The sequence below is a fragment of the Sorex araneus genome, chromosome 5 (genome assembly GCF_027595985.1).
Source record: "Sorex araneus isolate mSorAra2 chromosome 5, mSorAra2.pri, whole genome shotgun sequence".
NCBI lineage: Eukaryota > Metazoa > Chordata > Mammalia > Eulipotyphla > Soricidae > Sorex > Sorex araneus.
In genome coordinates, this window is record NC_073306.1 from 90,474,553 (window position 1) to 90,489,516 (window position 14,964).

Genomic DNA, 14,964 nt, shown 5'->3' on the forward strand with positions numbered 1-14,964 from the left:
GCTGCTGAATGACCGGGTTACAGTTTGTTAATGGCATAGCTTTTCCAGTGTTGTAGCTTTAAATATACATATACAGAACTACAGCAATCAGAGAGAACAATGCATTTAAGAGCCAGCACTGTTTATTGGTAGCATGGAGAGTGGGAGAAACTTAGGGAGAAATTGCTCACCTTTTTCTAATTCAGACCGGTACTCCCCGGGCAGGGAGGATGCTCAGAAACATACAAAGCCTTGTATGCCAAACATACAAAAGCCTTGTATGCCAAGTATGACCATCAGGAGTAGAGCTGCTGACCCAGACCAGGCATGCAGGCCAGTCCAGGCACTAAATCTGCAGGCTGGCACTGCCAGGCCAGGTATTGCCAGGGATGATCTGATATTGCCGGGCCCCGGAGCAGTGCTTTGGACACAGATTCCTTCCGTGGTGTCATGGGCATGGAAGAGCACATCAGGGCCCTCTGCCTACACACCGTCTCGGGCCTCACTTCCCGCTGGGCCCAGCTGCACCAGTTGCTCCCCAGCATTATGCGTTCTCAGGGGTCTGACTCAGGCCCACACCCCAGCGCATGTGCTGCTCCCCATTTGAGCCCCTCCTGCCATGCTTCTCGTCCTCTGACTCAGAGACCGTCCAGGCCAGCTCCACTGAGTACCCCCAAGTTGCTGCTGGTCTCCTCCCAACAACAGTCTGGAGGTTTGGAGGCCACGTCCTGTGGGTGCTCAGGGGCTGTATGTGGAAGATGGGGGTCAGCTACATGCAAGGCAAGCACCCTTCTCCCGTCTCTGCAGACCCTACAGTGTACCTTTTAGGAGGGGTGCCCACCTCACCCTCAGAGCCTTTGGCCTGGCCTTCAGCATTGTTGCCTCAGGCTCAGGGCAACCTGCCCAACCTGTCCTGGTTCTGGCCTCATATCCGGCCTGGTGCTCAGAGCACTGAACTCTGCTGAACACATCCCAAAAAAATCCTCAGGCCACTGTGTGTGTGTTGGGGGGGGGGGGGCGGGGGGAGGAGTGGCGTGTATTCTCTAACAGTGGTCTAGGACTTCACACAACAACAAATGAGGTTGCTTTTTAAGATGCAGTTTCCTGGGGCCAGAGCAGTAGTACAATGGGGAGTGCCTTTGCCTTCCATGTGGCAGACCTGGGTTCAATCCCCAGCATCTCGTGTGATCCCCTGAGCGCCACCAGGAGTGATTCCTGAATGTAGAGCCAGGAATAACCCCTGAGCATTGCCAGCTGTGGCACCAAAACTAAAGTAATAATTTTTAACAATAAAAAAATAAAAGATTTTGGGTGCCTCCCATACCTATTGAACTACCCTAGAAGTCTGCATTTTTCGTTTTATTTCTTCACCCCTTCATTGCAGCAGAGGACTCAGACTAAACTTACAGCCTTTCTCCCTGAAAGATACTGAAATGGGGTGGAAAAGGGCATGTTTGGTGTCCCCTGGTTTCAGGACTACTTATCCTTAAAGAACCTTGGCTGGATTGGCAAAAGATACAGTCCAGGGGCCAGACCGATAGTACAGCAGGTTGGGCATTTGCCTTGCACACAGCCAACCCAGGTTCAATCCCCATATCCCATATGGTTCCTCAGCATATGGTGTAATTCCTGAGTGCAGAGCCAGGTGTAACCCCTGAATATCACCCAGTATGACCCAAAAAAGCAAGAGAGAGAGAGAGAGAGAGAGAGAGAGAGAGAATAACTAATCCTGGAGGCCTTCATAGCCTTCTGATGTGTTGGCTCAGGTGGCCTTGCCCAGCTAGACCAGCACTACCCCCGACCTCAGGCAGCCCAGCAGTTGCTAACAGGGTCTAGGGCCTGTGGGGCATCTTCAGCTTCCCTGCATCTCCAGACCAAAATAATGGCACAGACTTTTGAGTGTGCCTCCAAATTGAGGGTGAAGGGGGGGAAGGGGTAAGGAGTCTGTTCATTCAACCACGTTCACTTTTTTCTCATGAGAAGCTGGAGGAGATGGATCAACAGACTGGACACAGGCCTTGCATGCAGGAAACCCAGATTTGATCCTCAGTAGACCCAGGTTCCATCCCCAGCATCCCATATGGTTGCCTGAGCACTGCCATGAGCGGTGAGGCACCACATGGCACCCCCTGAGCCCCACTAACCATGACCCCAAAACAATGAAAAGGCTTATTTGCTTGATTTTGTTGTGAACCTAAAATTCTAAGCAATCGAGTAAATACAAAAACACCTCTGGGCTGGAGTGTGACACAACCATCGAGCACGTCTCTCCCATGTGTGAGCCCCTGAGACTGATCCCAGGCATGGCAAGGAAAGAGTGAACAGATGTGTGCCTGTGGGCCCAGGGTAGTTCTGTGGCAGAAGCGCCTGCCTTAGATGAGTGAGTTTGGCAGTGCCACCCACAAGCACCAAGCTCAGTCCCAGTGTCTCCTGTCCAGGACCCTGGACACCACAACAGACACACCATGTCACAAGGAAGGGCCAGGGGGTGAAAGGCGAAGGAGGAACTGAGGCTTCTGGGAATCGGACGCCACAGACAAGGGCAAGGCATGGAGGGCGCTTGCAGGGCTTGGCCTGCATGTCAGCAACAGCCCAGACTGGCGCCCTCCTGACAGTCTCCTGACGGTCTCACTCCACCCCCACCCGCCGGGCCATGGCATCCCTTTGCTCAGGGTCACCATGCTCAGGAGTGAGCCTGGTTGCTGTGGGCTGTCCTCCCTGCACGCAGGGCTCCTGCACTGGCTCTGCTCGGGAAGGAAGCGGTGGTCTGGCTAAGAATAGCACCTGTCCCTCATGCCTAGTCAGCCCCCTGCCCCCCTGCCTGCTGCAGATGAGCCCCTGAACCCCCGCCGAGCACCCGGAGCTGCTTATCTCCCTGGCACACACGAGGAACCAGACCCAGGAGAGAGCTGGAGGTCACAAGTCATTGCAGGAGGTGGCAGAGGAGCCGGGGTGGCTCAGGGGAGGTCTTGCCGGGGGGCTCAGTGAAGAGAGGTGCGAGGGGGTGAGCTGGGCAGGTCGTCTGGGGAGCCCTAAAAACTCACTGGCTGTGGAGCATGAGCAGGTCCCCTGAGCTGCAGCCCCTATTCTGGACCTGCCCCTATGCTGAGGAGGTGGGGGCACTGAAAGTTCCAGCTCTGCCCCCTGTCCCACGCCACGTGATGGGGGCAGCTCCCCATATCACAGCCTCCTCGCCACCTCCTGTGGCTATTCTGGGCCGGGTGCCCCTCTCCACGGAGCCCCTCCAGTCCTGCCGAGGGGGGAGGCTGCTCAGTTACATAATCCCATGGCGGGGACCCCAGAAGGCGGCTAGGAGCAGGTGCTCAGCCCCTCCCTCCCCCAAGCGTGAAGATCCGCCCCTGAGCCCAGTCTCGGGGTGGCCCAGCATGGAGGCAGCCGCAGCGCCCAAGGTGACCTCAGGAGTCGCCCCAAAGCTGCAGGAAGCTGGCACTGCGGACACTGCAGGACCCCAAGCTGGACAGGACGCCAGCAGCCCCCTTCCGCAGCCTGCACCCCTTGTGGAAGGTGACGGGGCAGGGCATGGAGGGAGTGGGGGCTGGGGGTGTCGGGAGCCCCTATCTGCAGCTTCAGGGATTTCCATGATGTGCTTAGTGGCTCAGTGCTTAGGGTACAAGACATTGGGCCCCCCCCCCTTCCTTGAGGCCTCCTTACTTGCCACCCAAGTGTCTGCCAGGTTATGCTTTAATTTACTTTTGGTTCTGGGGGTCATCTCTGGCAGTCTCAGGCACTTGGAGGTGTCAGGTGGAGCCTGGGGCTCCCACATGGGAAGCAGCATGCAGTCCGGGCTCTGTTCTAGCCCAGAGATCAGTGGCTGCAAAGGACGTTTAAATTTGCCTGTGAAAGCGTCTGTCTCAGCACTGGGTGCAGGGTTGGGAGCCAGGTTTGGAGAGCCAGGGGCGCCCGTGTTAGCAGAGGGGAGACATGGAGAGCTGACAGTAGGGTGGCTGAGTGGTGATGCCCAGGTCATTCAGCCTCTCCCTGGCAGTGGTGGGTGTCCAGGACCTGCCCATGTGCCCCCTGTCTCGTGGGACCTCCCCAGGCTCCAGGCTGGAACCCTCAGTAAGCATGCAGGAAAACACATCCACTCCTTTCCCCATGGCTGTCCCTCTGCAGAGGCATTTGCTGAGAGGAGGTGGTAGGGACTTCTCCCAGTCCTGGGTTTCCCTGCCCGTAGCCCAGCCCCCGACCCCCCACCCCAGCTGCCCCTAGCCTGAACCTTTGTGATGTTTTCAGGGCTGGGGATGTCTGGCACTGACCCGAGTGGGAGCGCTTCCCCTCCTCACTGTGAGAGTCTGGCAACAGCAGAAACAAGTCTCAGATCTGATGAAGCATTTATTTCTCTTGGGGTGGCAGGGTGCGGGGTACACAGCCAATGGGGTGCCCAGCTCACCAGCTGGGGCAACTCCCAACTCAGTGCTCAGGGTCACTTGGGGCTTGGGGATGAAAGGGTGCTGGAGATCAGATCTGGGCTTCTTGCACGCAGAGCCCCTCCACCCCCCAACCCCCACCTGCTGAGCCACGTCCTGGCTCTGGCTGTGGACCAAGCTCTGGCTTTCTGCTTGTTGAAGTATTTGTTTGCTTTGTGGCCACACGCTGCCTTGCACAGGGGCTACTTCTGGTTCTCTGTTCAGGGACCTCATGGCAGTGCTTGGGGGAGCCACGTGCAGTGTTGGGGATCAAACCTGGGTCATCTGCATGCAAGGCAAGCACCCTACTGCTTCTCCAGCCCCTGGTGGAGGCCCCAAGTGCAGAGAATAGGGGCTGGAGCGATAGCACAGCGGGTAGGGCGTTTGCCTTGCACGCGGCCGACCCGGGTTCTAATCCCAGCATCCCATATGGTCCCCTGAGCACCGCCAGGGGTAATTCCTGAGTGAAGAGCCAGGAGTAACCCCTGTGCATCGCCGGGTGTGACCCAAAAACCAAAAAAAAAAAACAAAAACCAAGTGCAGAGAATACAGAGACCATCAAGGAGAATCCCACAGGATTCCAGGGTGGAGAGTAGACAGAACAGGGTTGCTAGCATTATTATTAGTGTACATATTATTATTTTATAATTTAATAATTATTTATGTATTATTATTTATGTATTTATTTTATTATCTTTTCTTGTGGAGACTACATTTGGCAGTGCTCAGTAGGCTATTCCTGAGTGTTCTGGTCACTCACGGCAGTGCTAGGGGCCCATGTGGTGCCAGGGACCAAAGCCGGGGGCCCAGCAAGCAGACCATCTGCCCCAGCCCCAGCCTCTGGCTGCTCAGAGAAGCCATCAGCGCATGCTCCATCCTCACTCCCTCCTGCAAGGTTCTGAGGCCTCTTCCTTGACTCGGCCTAGGGGATAGGAGTCTTGAGACCTCAGTGCCATGCAGGTAATGCGTCCCCAGGTGGTGCCCAGAGCCAAGCACTCCAAAGAGCGAGGGGAGGGGAGTGGGATAATGAGCCCCTGACACCTCCACGGAAAGCACACCTACTGACCTCCGTGTCATGGCTGCAGTGGGCTCCCACACAGTGCTCCAGGCCTCTGAGAATCAGGAAGCCAAATTGCACGGCTCAAAGTGACCCCTCCTCCTCCCACCTCTGCCCTCCCACCCTCCCTTCCTCTCCTCCAATCCTGCCTTCTGCAGACATTTGTTTTGAGCTTATTTTCTACCCAGCACTGGTACAGAAATGACAGAATCGGCAAAAGTAACGTGCCCCATTATTCCTTGGCGTAAAGAGATAGAAACTAAGCAAGTGAAATGGATGACTATCAGATGGTGATAAACGCTAAGCCAGAAAACGCTGAGAGTGCTGTGGGAGGGGAGGAGGGTGCTGTGTGATGAGGTGTCATCTGAGCCACGCAGGCAGAGACCTGGGGCGCCTGTTGCAGAGAGGAGTCACTCCTGAGGCTGAGGTGGGCATCTGGGGGCTGCAGTGGAGGGAGGGTGGGAGGAGTGGGCTTTGGGTCCAGGAGTTTCAGGCACAGGGCTGGGTTTGGACACTGAGGAGCTGCACTCAGCCCTGAAGCTCCCACTCTGGTTTGCAGGAAGAGCTGAGTGGTCAGGCAGGTTCTCAGGACTCCCGGCCAGCTGAGAGAACAGTCGCTGTCCTCAGCCACCAGCAAGACCCCCCCCCCCCAGGGAGAAGAGAAGGAGGGAGAAGGGGTGAAAGTTTTATTTTGTTTGGGGGCCACACTTGGCGCGGCTCGGGGGACCATATGCCATGCCGGGGACCGGGCAAAGCTGCATGCATGGTAAACACTGAATCCTTGGACTCTCTCTCACTTGGGCTCTGCAAGGGAGATTTAGATGCAGCAGAGAGAGCAATTGCAGGTTGGATGCACAATCTCTAGCGAACTTGCCAGGGCTGCTTGGAGTTCAGGTCACTGGGGCCGCCCGCCACAGGTGCCAGCAGGACTCCGTGGTGACCCTGTGTCCCATCATCCCACGGCTTCAGCTGTGCTGGTGAAACTCGAGTGGTGAGTGGTGAGCGGGCGCTTAACTGGACTCAGGTCACTGGATGAAGCCGTGGTGAAGTGATGGATTAAGGGATCTGTGTTGCTATGCAGGGAGAGAGTGTAAGGATGGCCCCAATTCTGAGCTGGTGACAGCCGGTGACAGAGCAGGACAGAGGAGGATAAGGCCCTGGGGGCCAAGGTGCAGGAAGAGGGGGGGCAGTATGGGGCAGCCCAGGCCTTGGGGCACCCAAGGGTACTTGAAGAGGAAGGAGTGGAGGAAACAAACAGACCTCGACATTTAAGCCTCAGCCACGCCTGTGCTTATTTTTGACTAAGAAAACACCTGAAAGCAAATGTCTTCTCAAGCACCAGGTGGCTCCCTCCACTGCTCCTGGCTTGGACACTGTGATCATCTGTTTGGAGCTGAAAAGAGAATGTGATTCTTTTCATTTTTGGTAATGTTTTAAATTGTATTTGGAATGACAGTGTTCGGTTCCATCTCCGCCTTCCTTCGCATTTTGCTGCTTGTGTTGTTGCAGTGATGAGGGTCACACTCATGGCTCTGGAGCTTGCTCTATTCTTAGCTGGGGCACTCATGAGGTGCCACACACCAGGTTTGGGGGGCTTCACTTAGCCTCGAGGCTCTCTGAGGTCAGTGAAGGCTCGATGTGCATCTCAGGGCCCACTTCCTGACCTCATCATTTTAGCTGCGGGGCTTGCCAGAGATCATACCCCCTTCGGCAGTGCTCACACACACCTGGCTGTGGGTGCACCCCAAAATCACTTACAGTGTGCATATATGCGGGTCACAGATAGCCAAGCTGCTAGGATCACATACAGCACATGTGGAACACCAAGGACTTGAACTCATGAACATATACCTGCAAGGCAGATGCTCCAAAGCCTCTGAGTTATTCCTCTGGGTCCTCATTTCTTTTTAATTTTTCTGCTTCCCTTCCCTCTGTTCCTGTTATGATGACTGAAAATCACACATCCTTGAGTGTGGGATCAGCAGGGACCACCAGCGGGTCACACATTTTTGTTATGACACCAGGAATCACAAATGACAGTGCTGCTGGGATCACTCCAGGCACGTGGGGTGGTGCCAGGGGTCAAACTCTCAGCCTCACACCAGTGAGATGCTCCTCTCCCAGGTGGGCACAGCCTGGGGAACTCAGCTCTTTATTTATTTATTTTTTGTTTGTTTGTTTTTGGGTCACACCCGGCGATGCACAGGGGTTACTCCTGGCTCTTCACTCAGGAATTACCCCTGGCGGTGCTCAGGGGACCATATGGGATGCTGGGATTAGAACCCGGGTCGGCCGCGTGCAAGGCAAACGCCCTACCCGCTGTGCTATCGCTCCAGCCCCTGGAACTCAGCTCTTTAAATCCTTGTCTCGAGCTTGGTTCCTCTCCTTTCTGCTCACGTTTCAGGGGCACCTAGAGCTGGAGCAACATACAGCAGGCAGGGTGCTTCCTTGCATGTGCTGATACAGGTTTGACCTCCAGCACCCCATAAGGTCCCCCAAGTCCCGCCAGGAGTGATCCAGCGCACAACTTGGTGTGGCCCAGCCCCTTCCTCCAAGTTTAACTAGTTTTGGGTTTTTTATGGTCTTCTATGAAAGGAGGCAGCCCTGCTCAAAGGTAATTATGGGGGCTAGGGGGTGATGGAGGTTTGGGGTGGGCAATCAGCTGTCTGGCTTACAGAGGTGGTGTACAGTGGGTGGTTCTGATTAGGGGAACCACTGCTGAGGAACCAGGGCTGCAGCAGGGAGAAGGGGGTGATGTGAGGCTGTAGGGAGAGGAAGGAGGCAGTGAGGATAGCAGAATCAGGACTGGAGCAGATTAGGGGAGAGTGTGGGATCCAGCGGGAGGCAGGCAGGAAAATGCCACGGGGCACAGGGAAACGTTTCTCAGAGCGGCTCCACTGGGACTGCCTCCTCTCTCTCCCAACTGTTTCCTGATCTTCAAGGAGATGATACTCTTGTCCTTCACACATGCCTGGAGGTGACCACATGCCCTTTCCATTCTGCAGATAGCCCCTTACAGGCCTCGTCATGTCCCAGGCATCTGCTTATGTTTTACTCTAAGAATTCTGTATCCCTAGAAATTTCTGGTTTTGTTTCAAGATAGAGTTGGCCTTGTGTGTTAGTCATCTTTTGGGGCAATCATGCACACGCACACACACACATATGCATGCATGCACACATATGTACAAGTATACCTACACATACACACATGATGTGCATATTTTCACAGCCATGTGCCTATATATGCACACATGTGCTTGTCTCACGTTTGCACATGTGTGTTCATGAAGACAGACATACACATGCACATATTTGCACATGGAGTCCCTCCATTCTTTCAATCTGTCTCTCTTTCCTCACTCTCCAAGTCATCATTAATCACATCAATCAGAACTCTATGAACCTCAGGGAATTGCTGATGGAACATCTTTAATATGTTAAAGGATTTTTAAAAAATAGAAGCCATCAATTCCCATGAGAATAGAAGAAGGAAATAGGCATAAGCCTTAGCAGAATGAAATTAGGATAAAATTCACACACAAAGTCTCCTCCACCAAATTTTTTTGTTTTGTTTTTTGGGCCACACCCAGTGTGCTCAGGGCTTGCTCCTGGCTCTATACTCAGGCATCAGTCCTGCAGCCTCAGAGGATTATATGGGATGCTGGGATTGTACCCAGAGCAGCCAGCAGGAAGGCAAGTGCCTTAAGCCCTGTACTATGGCCCCAGCCTTAAATGAAAGTTTAAGAAAGCATGAGCCTTCTTCTGAAAGAAATACAGCCCTGAGAGCTGGAGCAATACTACAGCTTGGAGAGCATTTGCCTTGCACGAGGCCAATGGGGGTTCGATCCCCAGCATCCCATATAGTCTCCTGAGCACCACCAGGAGTAATTCCTGAGTGCAGAGCCAGGAGTAACCCCTGTGTATTGCCGGGGTTAAAAAGCAATACCAAAAAAGCAAAAAGAAAGGAGGGAGGGAGGGAGGGAGGGAGGAAGGAAGGAAGGAAGGAAGGAAGGAAGGAAGGAAGGAAGGAAGGAAGGAAGGAAGGAAGGAAGAAGAAGAAGAAAGAAAGAAAGAAAGAAAGAAAGAAAGAAAGAAAGAAAGAAAGAAAGAAAGAAAGAAAGGAAGGAAGGAAGGAAGGAAGGAAGGAAGGAAGGAAGGAAGGAAGGAAGGAAGGAAGGAAGAAAGAAAGAAAGAAAGAAAGAAAGAAAGAAAGAAAGAAAGAAAGAAAGAAAGAAAGAAAGAAAGAAAGAAAGAAAGAAAGAAAGAAAGAAAGAAAGAAAGAAAGAGAGAGAGAAAGAAAGAGAGAGAGAAAGAAAGAGAAAGAAAGGAAAAAGAATACAGTCCTAGTAGCCAGCAGTTTAGAAGCCAGTGGCTCCTAATGGACTTTCAAAGTGCCTCATCCACTCCCACCCCTTTGCTGCTCTCAGTTCACAAACTTTGTAGGATCTGAGAAGGAGAAAGACGTGGGGCCTCACAGGGGCTTCAGGGAGAGCCAGGCTTCCCCAAGGTCAGGACAATTAACACCTTGCTTGACTGTGCTGGCATGAAAGGAGATGCCCCTGCATAAGCCCTCCTAGAGCCTTTCGTAACCGGCTCAGGTTCCCGCTTGCCGGGGGCACAGGAGGCCCGGGCTGAGCTGGTCGAGGCCGCGCTGCACCTGAGCTGCCAGCGCTCAGCCCTCCAGCATGGCTCCATACCTTCAGCCTCGGCCCTAGGAGCCCACTCGGAATCCTCTCTCAGAGTCAGAATGTCCCACTCATGAAAGTGTGATGTATGCGGACACAGCCTCTTGTCGAGGATCCGACTCAGAAGCTGACACCTGACCTAGACTGGAGACGAGTCAAAGGGCTGGAGCGCCTGCGGCCACACACACGGCTCTAGCATTGCATGGGTACAGCACCAATGGTCCCTAGAATCACTGGGGAGTCCCCACCTCAAATAACAGGGCTGGGAGACACCCAAAGAGTTGGAGTGTAGTGTGTGTTTTGCATGCAGGAGGCCTGGATTCAGCCCCTGGTACTGCACGGTCTTCCAAGCATTGCTAGGAATACCCTTGAGCACTGCAGGATGTGGTCCCCAGGCCCAGTAGTAATAGTAATAATAGTAACAATAATCATCCTCAGTCTCTCTGCTCCTTCTGGACCTCATGACCCATCTGATCCCTCCTGAGGAGTAGAGTCTATATGGTCACAAAACCACTTCTTCCATTATTCTCTTTAGTTCAGGTGAAGCTGGCAGGTAACCTGACCTCGGGTTGTCTCCCTACTGCAGTAGGTGACCAGCTGAGTGGAGAGTCGGAGAGGTGCTACCACCCTCGGTCCCCAGCCCAGGCCCCAAGAAGATCCTGTCTGGGGCCACAGAGCAATAGCACAGCAGGTCTGGTGTTTGCCTTGCATGCTGACAACCTAGGTTGGATCCCCGGCATCCCATATGGTCCCCCAAGCCTGCCAGGAGTGATTTCTGAGCACAGAGCCAGGAGTAACCTTTGTGCATCACAGATGTGGGCCCCAAACCAATTAATTGTTTTTAATTTTATTGAATCACCATGTGGAAAGTTACAAAGTTCTCAGGCTTATGTCTCAGTTATACAATGCTCAAACCTATCCCTTCAACAGTGTCCATATTCCACCACCAAAAACCCCAGTATACCTCCCACCCCCCACCCTCCCACCCCTGCCTGCATAACTGATAAATTTCACTTCATTTTCTCTTTACCTTGATTACATTCCATATTTCAACACCAAACTCAATATTGTTGTTGGAGTTTCCCCCCCAAAAAACAAGCCCTACTGAGAAGGAAGCATTTGATGATTAGTTTTCCATTGCTGAGAATGAAGAGATATGGTTTAGGATTTCTGTATTTTAGTATTTTAGTAATTAAGTCCAGGGAGATTTATGTTAGAAATTGCATCATTTCCCTTCCTGGGGCAGCATGGGGCAGTGGCTTAGTTCACAGTCTAGAGACATGGCTGCAAGCACTTGCTGGGACCAAAAGTAGTCTAGCTGGCCTCCGGATCTTGGTTGATCAGCAGCAAAGCAGCCGCACAAAAGCGTGGCCACCCAGGTCGAATCTCGGCGGAGCGCAAGCCAGTATCGGCCCCGGCAGAGACTGCCCAAGCGTCCCACTGTTTCAAGTTCATAACACATTTTTTTTTCCCTCCTTCCCACACCACCAAGTTCATACTAGCTTAATAGTCCTCATAATATGGCGGACGCCACGCCGCTTCTCCCCGAAAAGGGAAAAAAATAGAAAAAAAGGATATTTCCCCTCCTCGGCCGGCATGGAGCTATGGCTTAGTTCACAGCTTAGAGACATGGCTGCAAGCACTTGCTGGGACCAAAAGTAGTCTAGCTGGCCTCCGGATCTTGGTCGATCAGCAGCGAAGTGGTCGCACAAAAGCGTGGCCACCTGGGTCGAATCTCGGCAAAGTGAGAAAAACCAATTAATTTTAAAGCCAGAAAGAAAGAAAGAACGAAAGGAAGGAAGGAAGGAAGGAAGGAAGGAAGGAAGGAAGGAAGGAAGGAAGGAAGGAAGGAAGGAAGGAAGGAAGGAATAAAGGGAGGGAGGGAGGGAGGGAGGGGGAGAGAGAGAGAGAAAGAGAGAAAGAAAGAAAGAAAGAAAGAAAGAAAGAAAGAAAGAAAGAAAGAAAGAAAGAAAGAAAGAAAGAAAGAAAGAAAGAAAGAAAGAAAGAAAGAAAGAAAGAAAGAAAGAAAGAAAGAAAAGAAAGAAAGGAAGGAAGGAAGGAAGGAAGGAAGGAAGGAAGGAAGGAAGGAAAGAAAGAAAGAAAGAAAGAAAGAAAGAAAGAAAGAAAGAAAGAAAGAAAGAAAGAAAGAAAGAAAGAAAGAAAGAAAGAAAGAAAGAAAGAAAGAAAGAAAGAAAGAAAGAAGGAAAGCAAGCCAGCCTGAGGTGTCCCGTCCCACGGGACTAAGTTATTCCAGGGTCTGAAGAGGCGCTACCTGAAATAGCAAGAGCGAGAAAGAAGAGGGAGACCAAGCAAGGAACTGTTGTCAAGGTCTCGTCTATTGAAGGAAAGTTTACAGAATATATAGGCTGAGGGGCAAGGCTTTTGCAAGGGGGCCAGGGTGGTTCACGCGGGGCATTCGCTGGGCATTTGCGTAAGGGGGATCAGCAGACTGGAACATGATATGCCTGTCATCTTTGTGGGTCTCGCCCTTGGTACGGGATGTCAGTTTCATAAAACAATATCTTGGTGGGCACTCCCTGTCTGGGGAAATGGCTAAGTTCTCCTTTTCCCAGGGTCCCGGTCCCCCACACTGAGGTGAGGTCCTGGTCACTCACACCACCAGTCCCACGGTCAGTGTTAATCTGCATCCATGACCACTGGTCTCTGGGCACCAGAACTTCCCTACGCCCTGGCCTCAGGCTGGGAATTATTCTTTGCAGGAAGAGGAAATTCAGTCCTGACCACTGTCCAGGTTTCTAAGGTTGTAGCTGACCCTTGCAGAAAAGAACCTCAGGAGACAAATAACAAAGTGAAACAGTTTTATTTTGAGAATAGGAGGCTATAGCGATGTATTCAAGAGAGAGAGAGAAGTCAGGATTCTCTGGCCCGAGGGCAGCAGGGGGCCCATAAAGGAGAGGAAGGACTGCAAAGGTCGAGGTGGCTGCCAGGATGGGGTCGGTTTCTAGGGTTCTTCCCACACTGCCCCCACCTGGGCCTTTCCTGCTGAGTCTCACTAGGTGTTGCCAGGGCGCAGCTTTGCTTTGGGGTGGCCCTCTCACCTCACCACTGCCCTTTTCTCTTCAGTCTTCTCCCTTTCTAAAGGGGTCCACCTGTCTCTGGGCAGCGCTTCTGTCTCTGCGACTCTGCAGGGGCTTTCGGGGGCCCCCTCAGTCAGGGCCTGTGACAAGCAACTTCTCGAGCACTTCCTGAGGTCTTCACAGGGGACCCTCTCAGCCTGCCTGCTTTAAAAGAGCCCCAACATTCCAAGAATTTTCCCACGCCAAGAAATGAAGGAAACGCCACGTGGTAACGCTGCATCCACTAGTGTGGATGAGCCGAGAGGCCTGAGCGCTGCCCTGCTGGCCGACCCTCATCTCCTCCTCCTGCACCTGCCCCCTCCTGAGGACCTCCTCTGCCTTCCCCACAGACTCTCCGCCCTGGAGGGGCAGGTCACAGGGGAGCATGTGAGAGGCACACACACCCCGACCCACATTGGGGGGTGGTGGGGTGAGGAAGCCAGCGCCATCTCACAGCCATGTGATCTGCCCAGCCGTGAGGGGCTTCTCTCTGGGCACGTTTCCTTCTTGTTCTTCTGCGGCCCCGCTTGTGTCTGCTCCCCTCCCCTCTCACCCCCTCTTCTGTGGCTGGCCCAGGGAGCCGCTTTCTCCCCAACAAGGGCAAAGGGTGACTTCCTCACCCATCCCCGGGGAACCCAGCCTGGCAAGATGAGGTTTTGACCCTACTTTTCAACAGCCACCCTCTCCTCCACCCACCCCCCAAAAAATTCCCTTCAGTCATATCCGCCCATTCTCAGCGCCTTGGTCGCCGGCCAAGCTGGCCACAGGCAAGGAGCAGGTCACACAAACCAGCTTCTGTTCCTCTCAGCCCCCCCAGCCCCAGACTGAGGGGAACAGAGGCCTGGGCGGGCGCCGCTGTCAGTCTGAGCAGCACAGACACTGCAAGTGCCTTTTCGCTGGGGCAGCCTGGGGTCCGGCCGAGGAAAGCACAGCCAAAAAGAAATGATAAACGGTCAGTATGTGCTGAGTCTTTGCCCATCTTCCACGACCAAGGAGAGAGGCACGGGCGGGGGGGGGGGGGGCAGGTTCTGGCAGGCAAGCTCCTGGTTTCTAAATCATGACCTACAAGCTGAGGGATAGGAAGAGCAAAGCAGAAAATCTACATATTTGTTTCTTTATTTGGGAAGCCCACCCAGATGTGTTCAGGGCCACTCCTAGCAGGAGCTTGATGATTTGGGGACTGCATGATTTTTGGGCTCAAGTTGCTACCAGGCCCCGGGGGCCATGCCCAGCCATGCTGTGGGGCCTCAAGTGTGCAAGGACTATGCTCCTGCCTGCTGAGCTGCCTGCCAGGCCCTCCACTCAATTTTTGGAGAGGACAAAGGAGGTGGTGGCTTGGGCCCACACCTAGCAGGACTCAGGGGCTATTCCTGCCTCGGTGCTCAGGAGAGATCCCTGGCAGTGCCTGGGACTCACACTGGGGTCAGCTGCACACAGGGCAAGCACTTTACCTCTTGTACTTGCTCTCTAGACCTCTTCATCTATTCATCTATTTTTGTTCTGTTGTTGTTGTTGTTGTTGTTGCTGCTGAATCACACCTGGCAGTGCTCAGGGCTTACTTGTGCCTCTATGCTCAGGGATCACTCCTGACAGGGCTCAGGGGACCATGTGAGGTGCCAAGATTGAACCCAAGTTGGCTGCGTACAAGGCAAACACCCTACCCACTATACTATTGTTTAGGTCCCAATATTTTAAATTATTGGGTGGGGGGATTATCCAGTAGTGCTAAGGGCTCATTC

General features: G+C 53.3%; 1 protein-coding gene across 5 annotated transcripts in view; it reads left to right on the top strand.

The window, feature by feature from the left end:
• The first annotated feature begins 3,326 nt into the window (after positions 1–3,326).
• The window catches only part of MYBPHL (myosin binding protein H like), a 30,621-nt gene continuing 18,983 nt past the window's right edge, over positions 3,327–14,964 (top strand). For 4 of the 5 annotated variants that reach the window (XM_055137321.1, XM_055137324.1, XM_055137323.1 and 1 more), the window contains exon 1: positions 3,327–3,504. In XM_055137321.1, the coding sequence (XP_054993296.1) occupies positions 3,366–3,504 (139 nt within the window). In that variant the 5' untranslated portion in view covers positions 3,327–3,365. Of the gene's footprint in view, positions 3,505–14,053; positions 14,178–14,964 lie in introns of those variants that run through there. The other variant, XM_055137322.1, reaches the window with a different exon arrangement.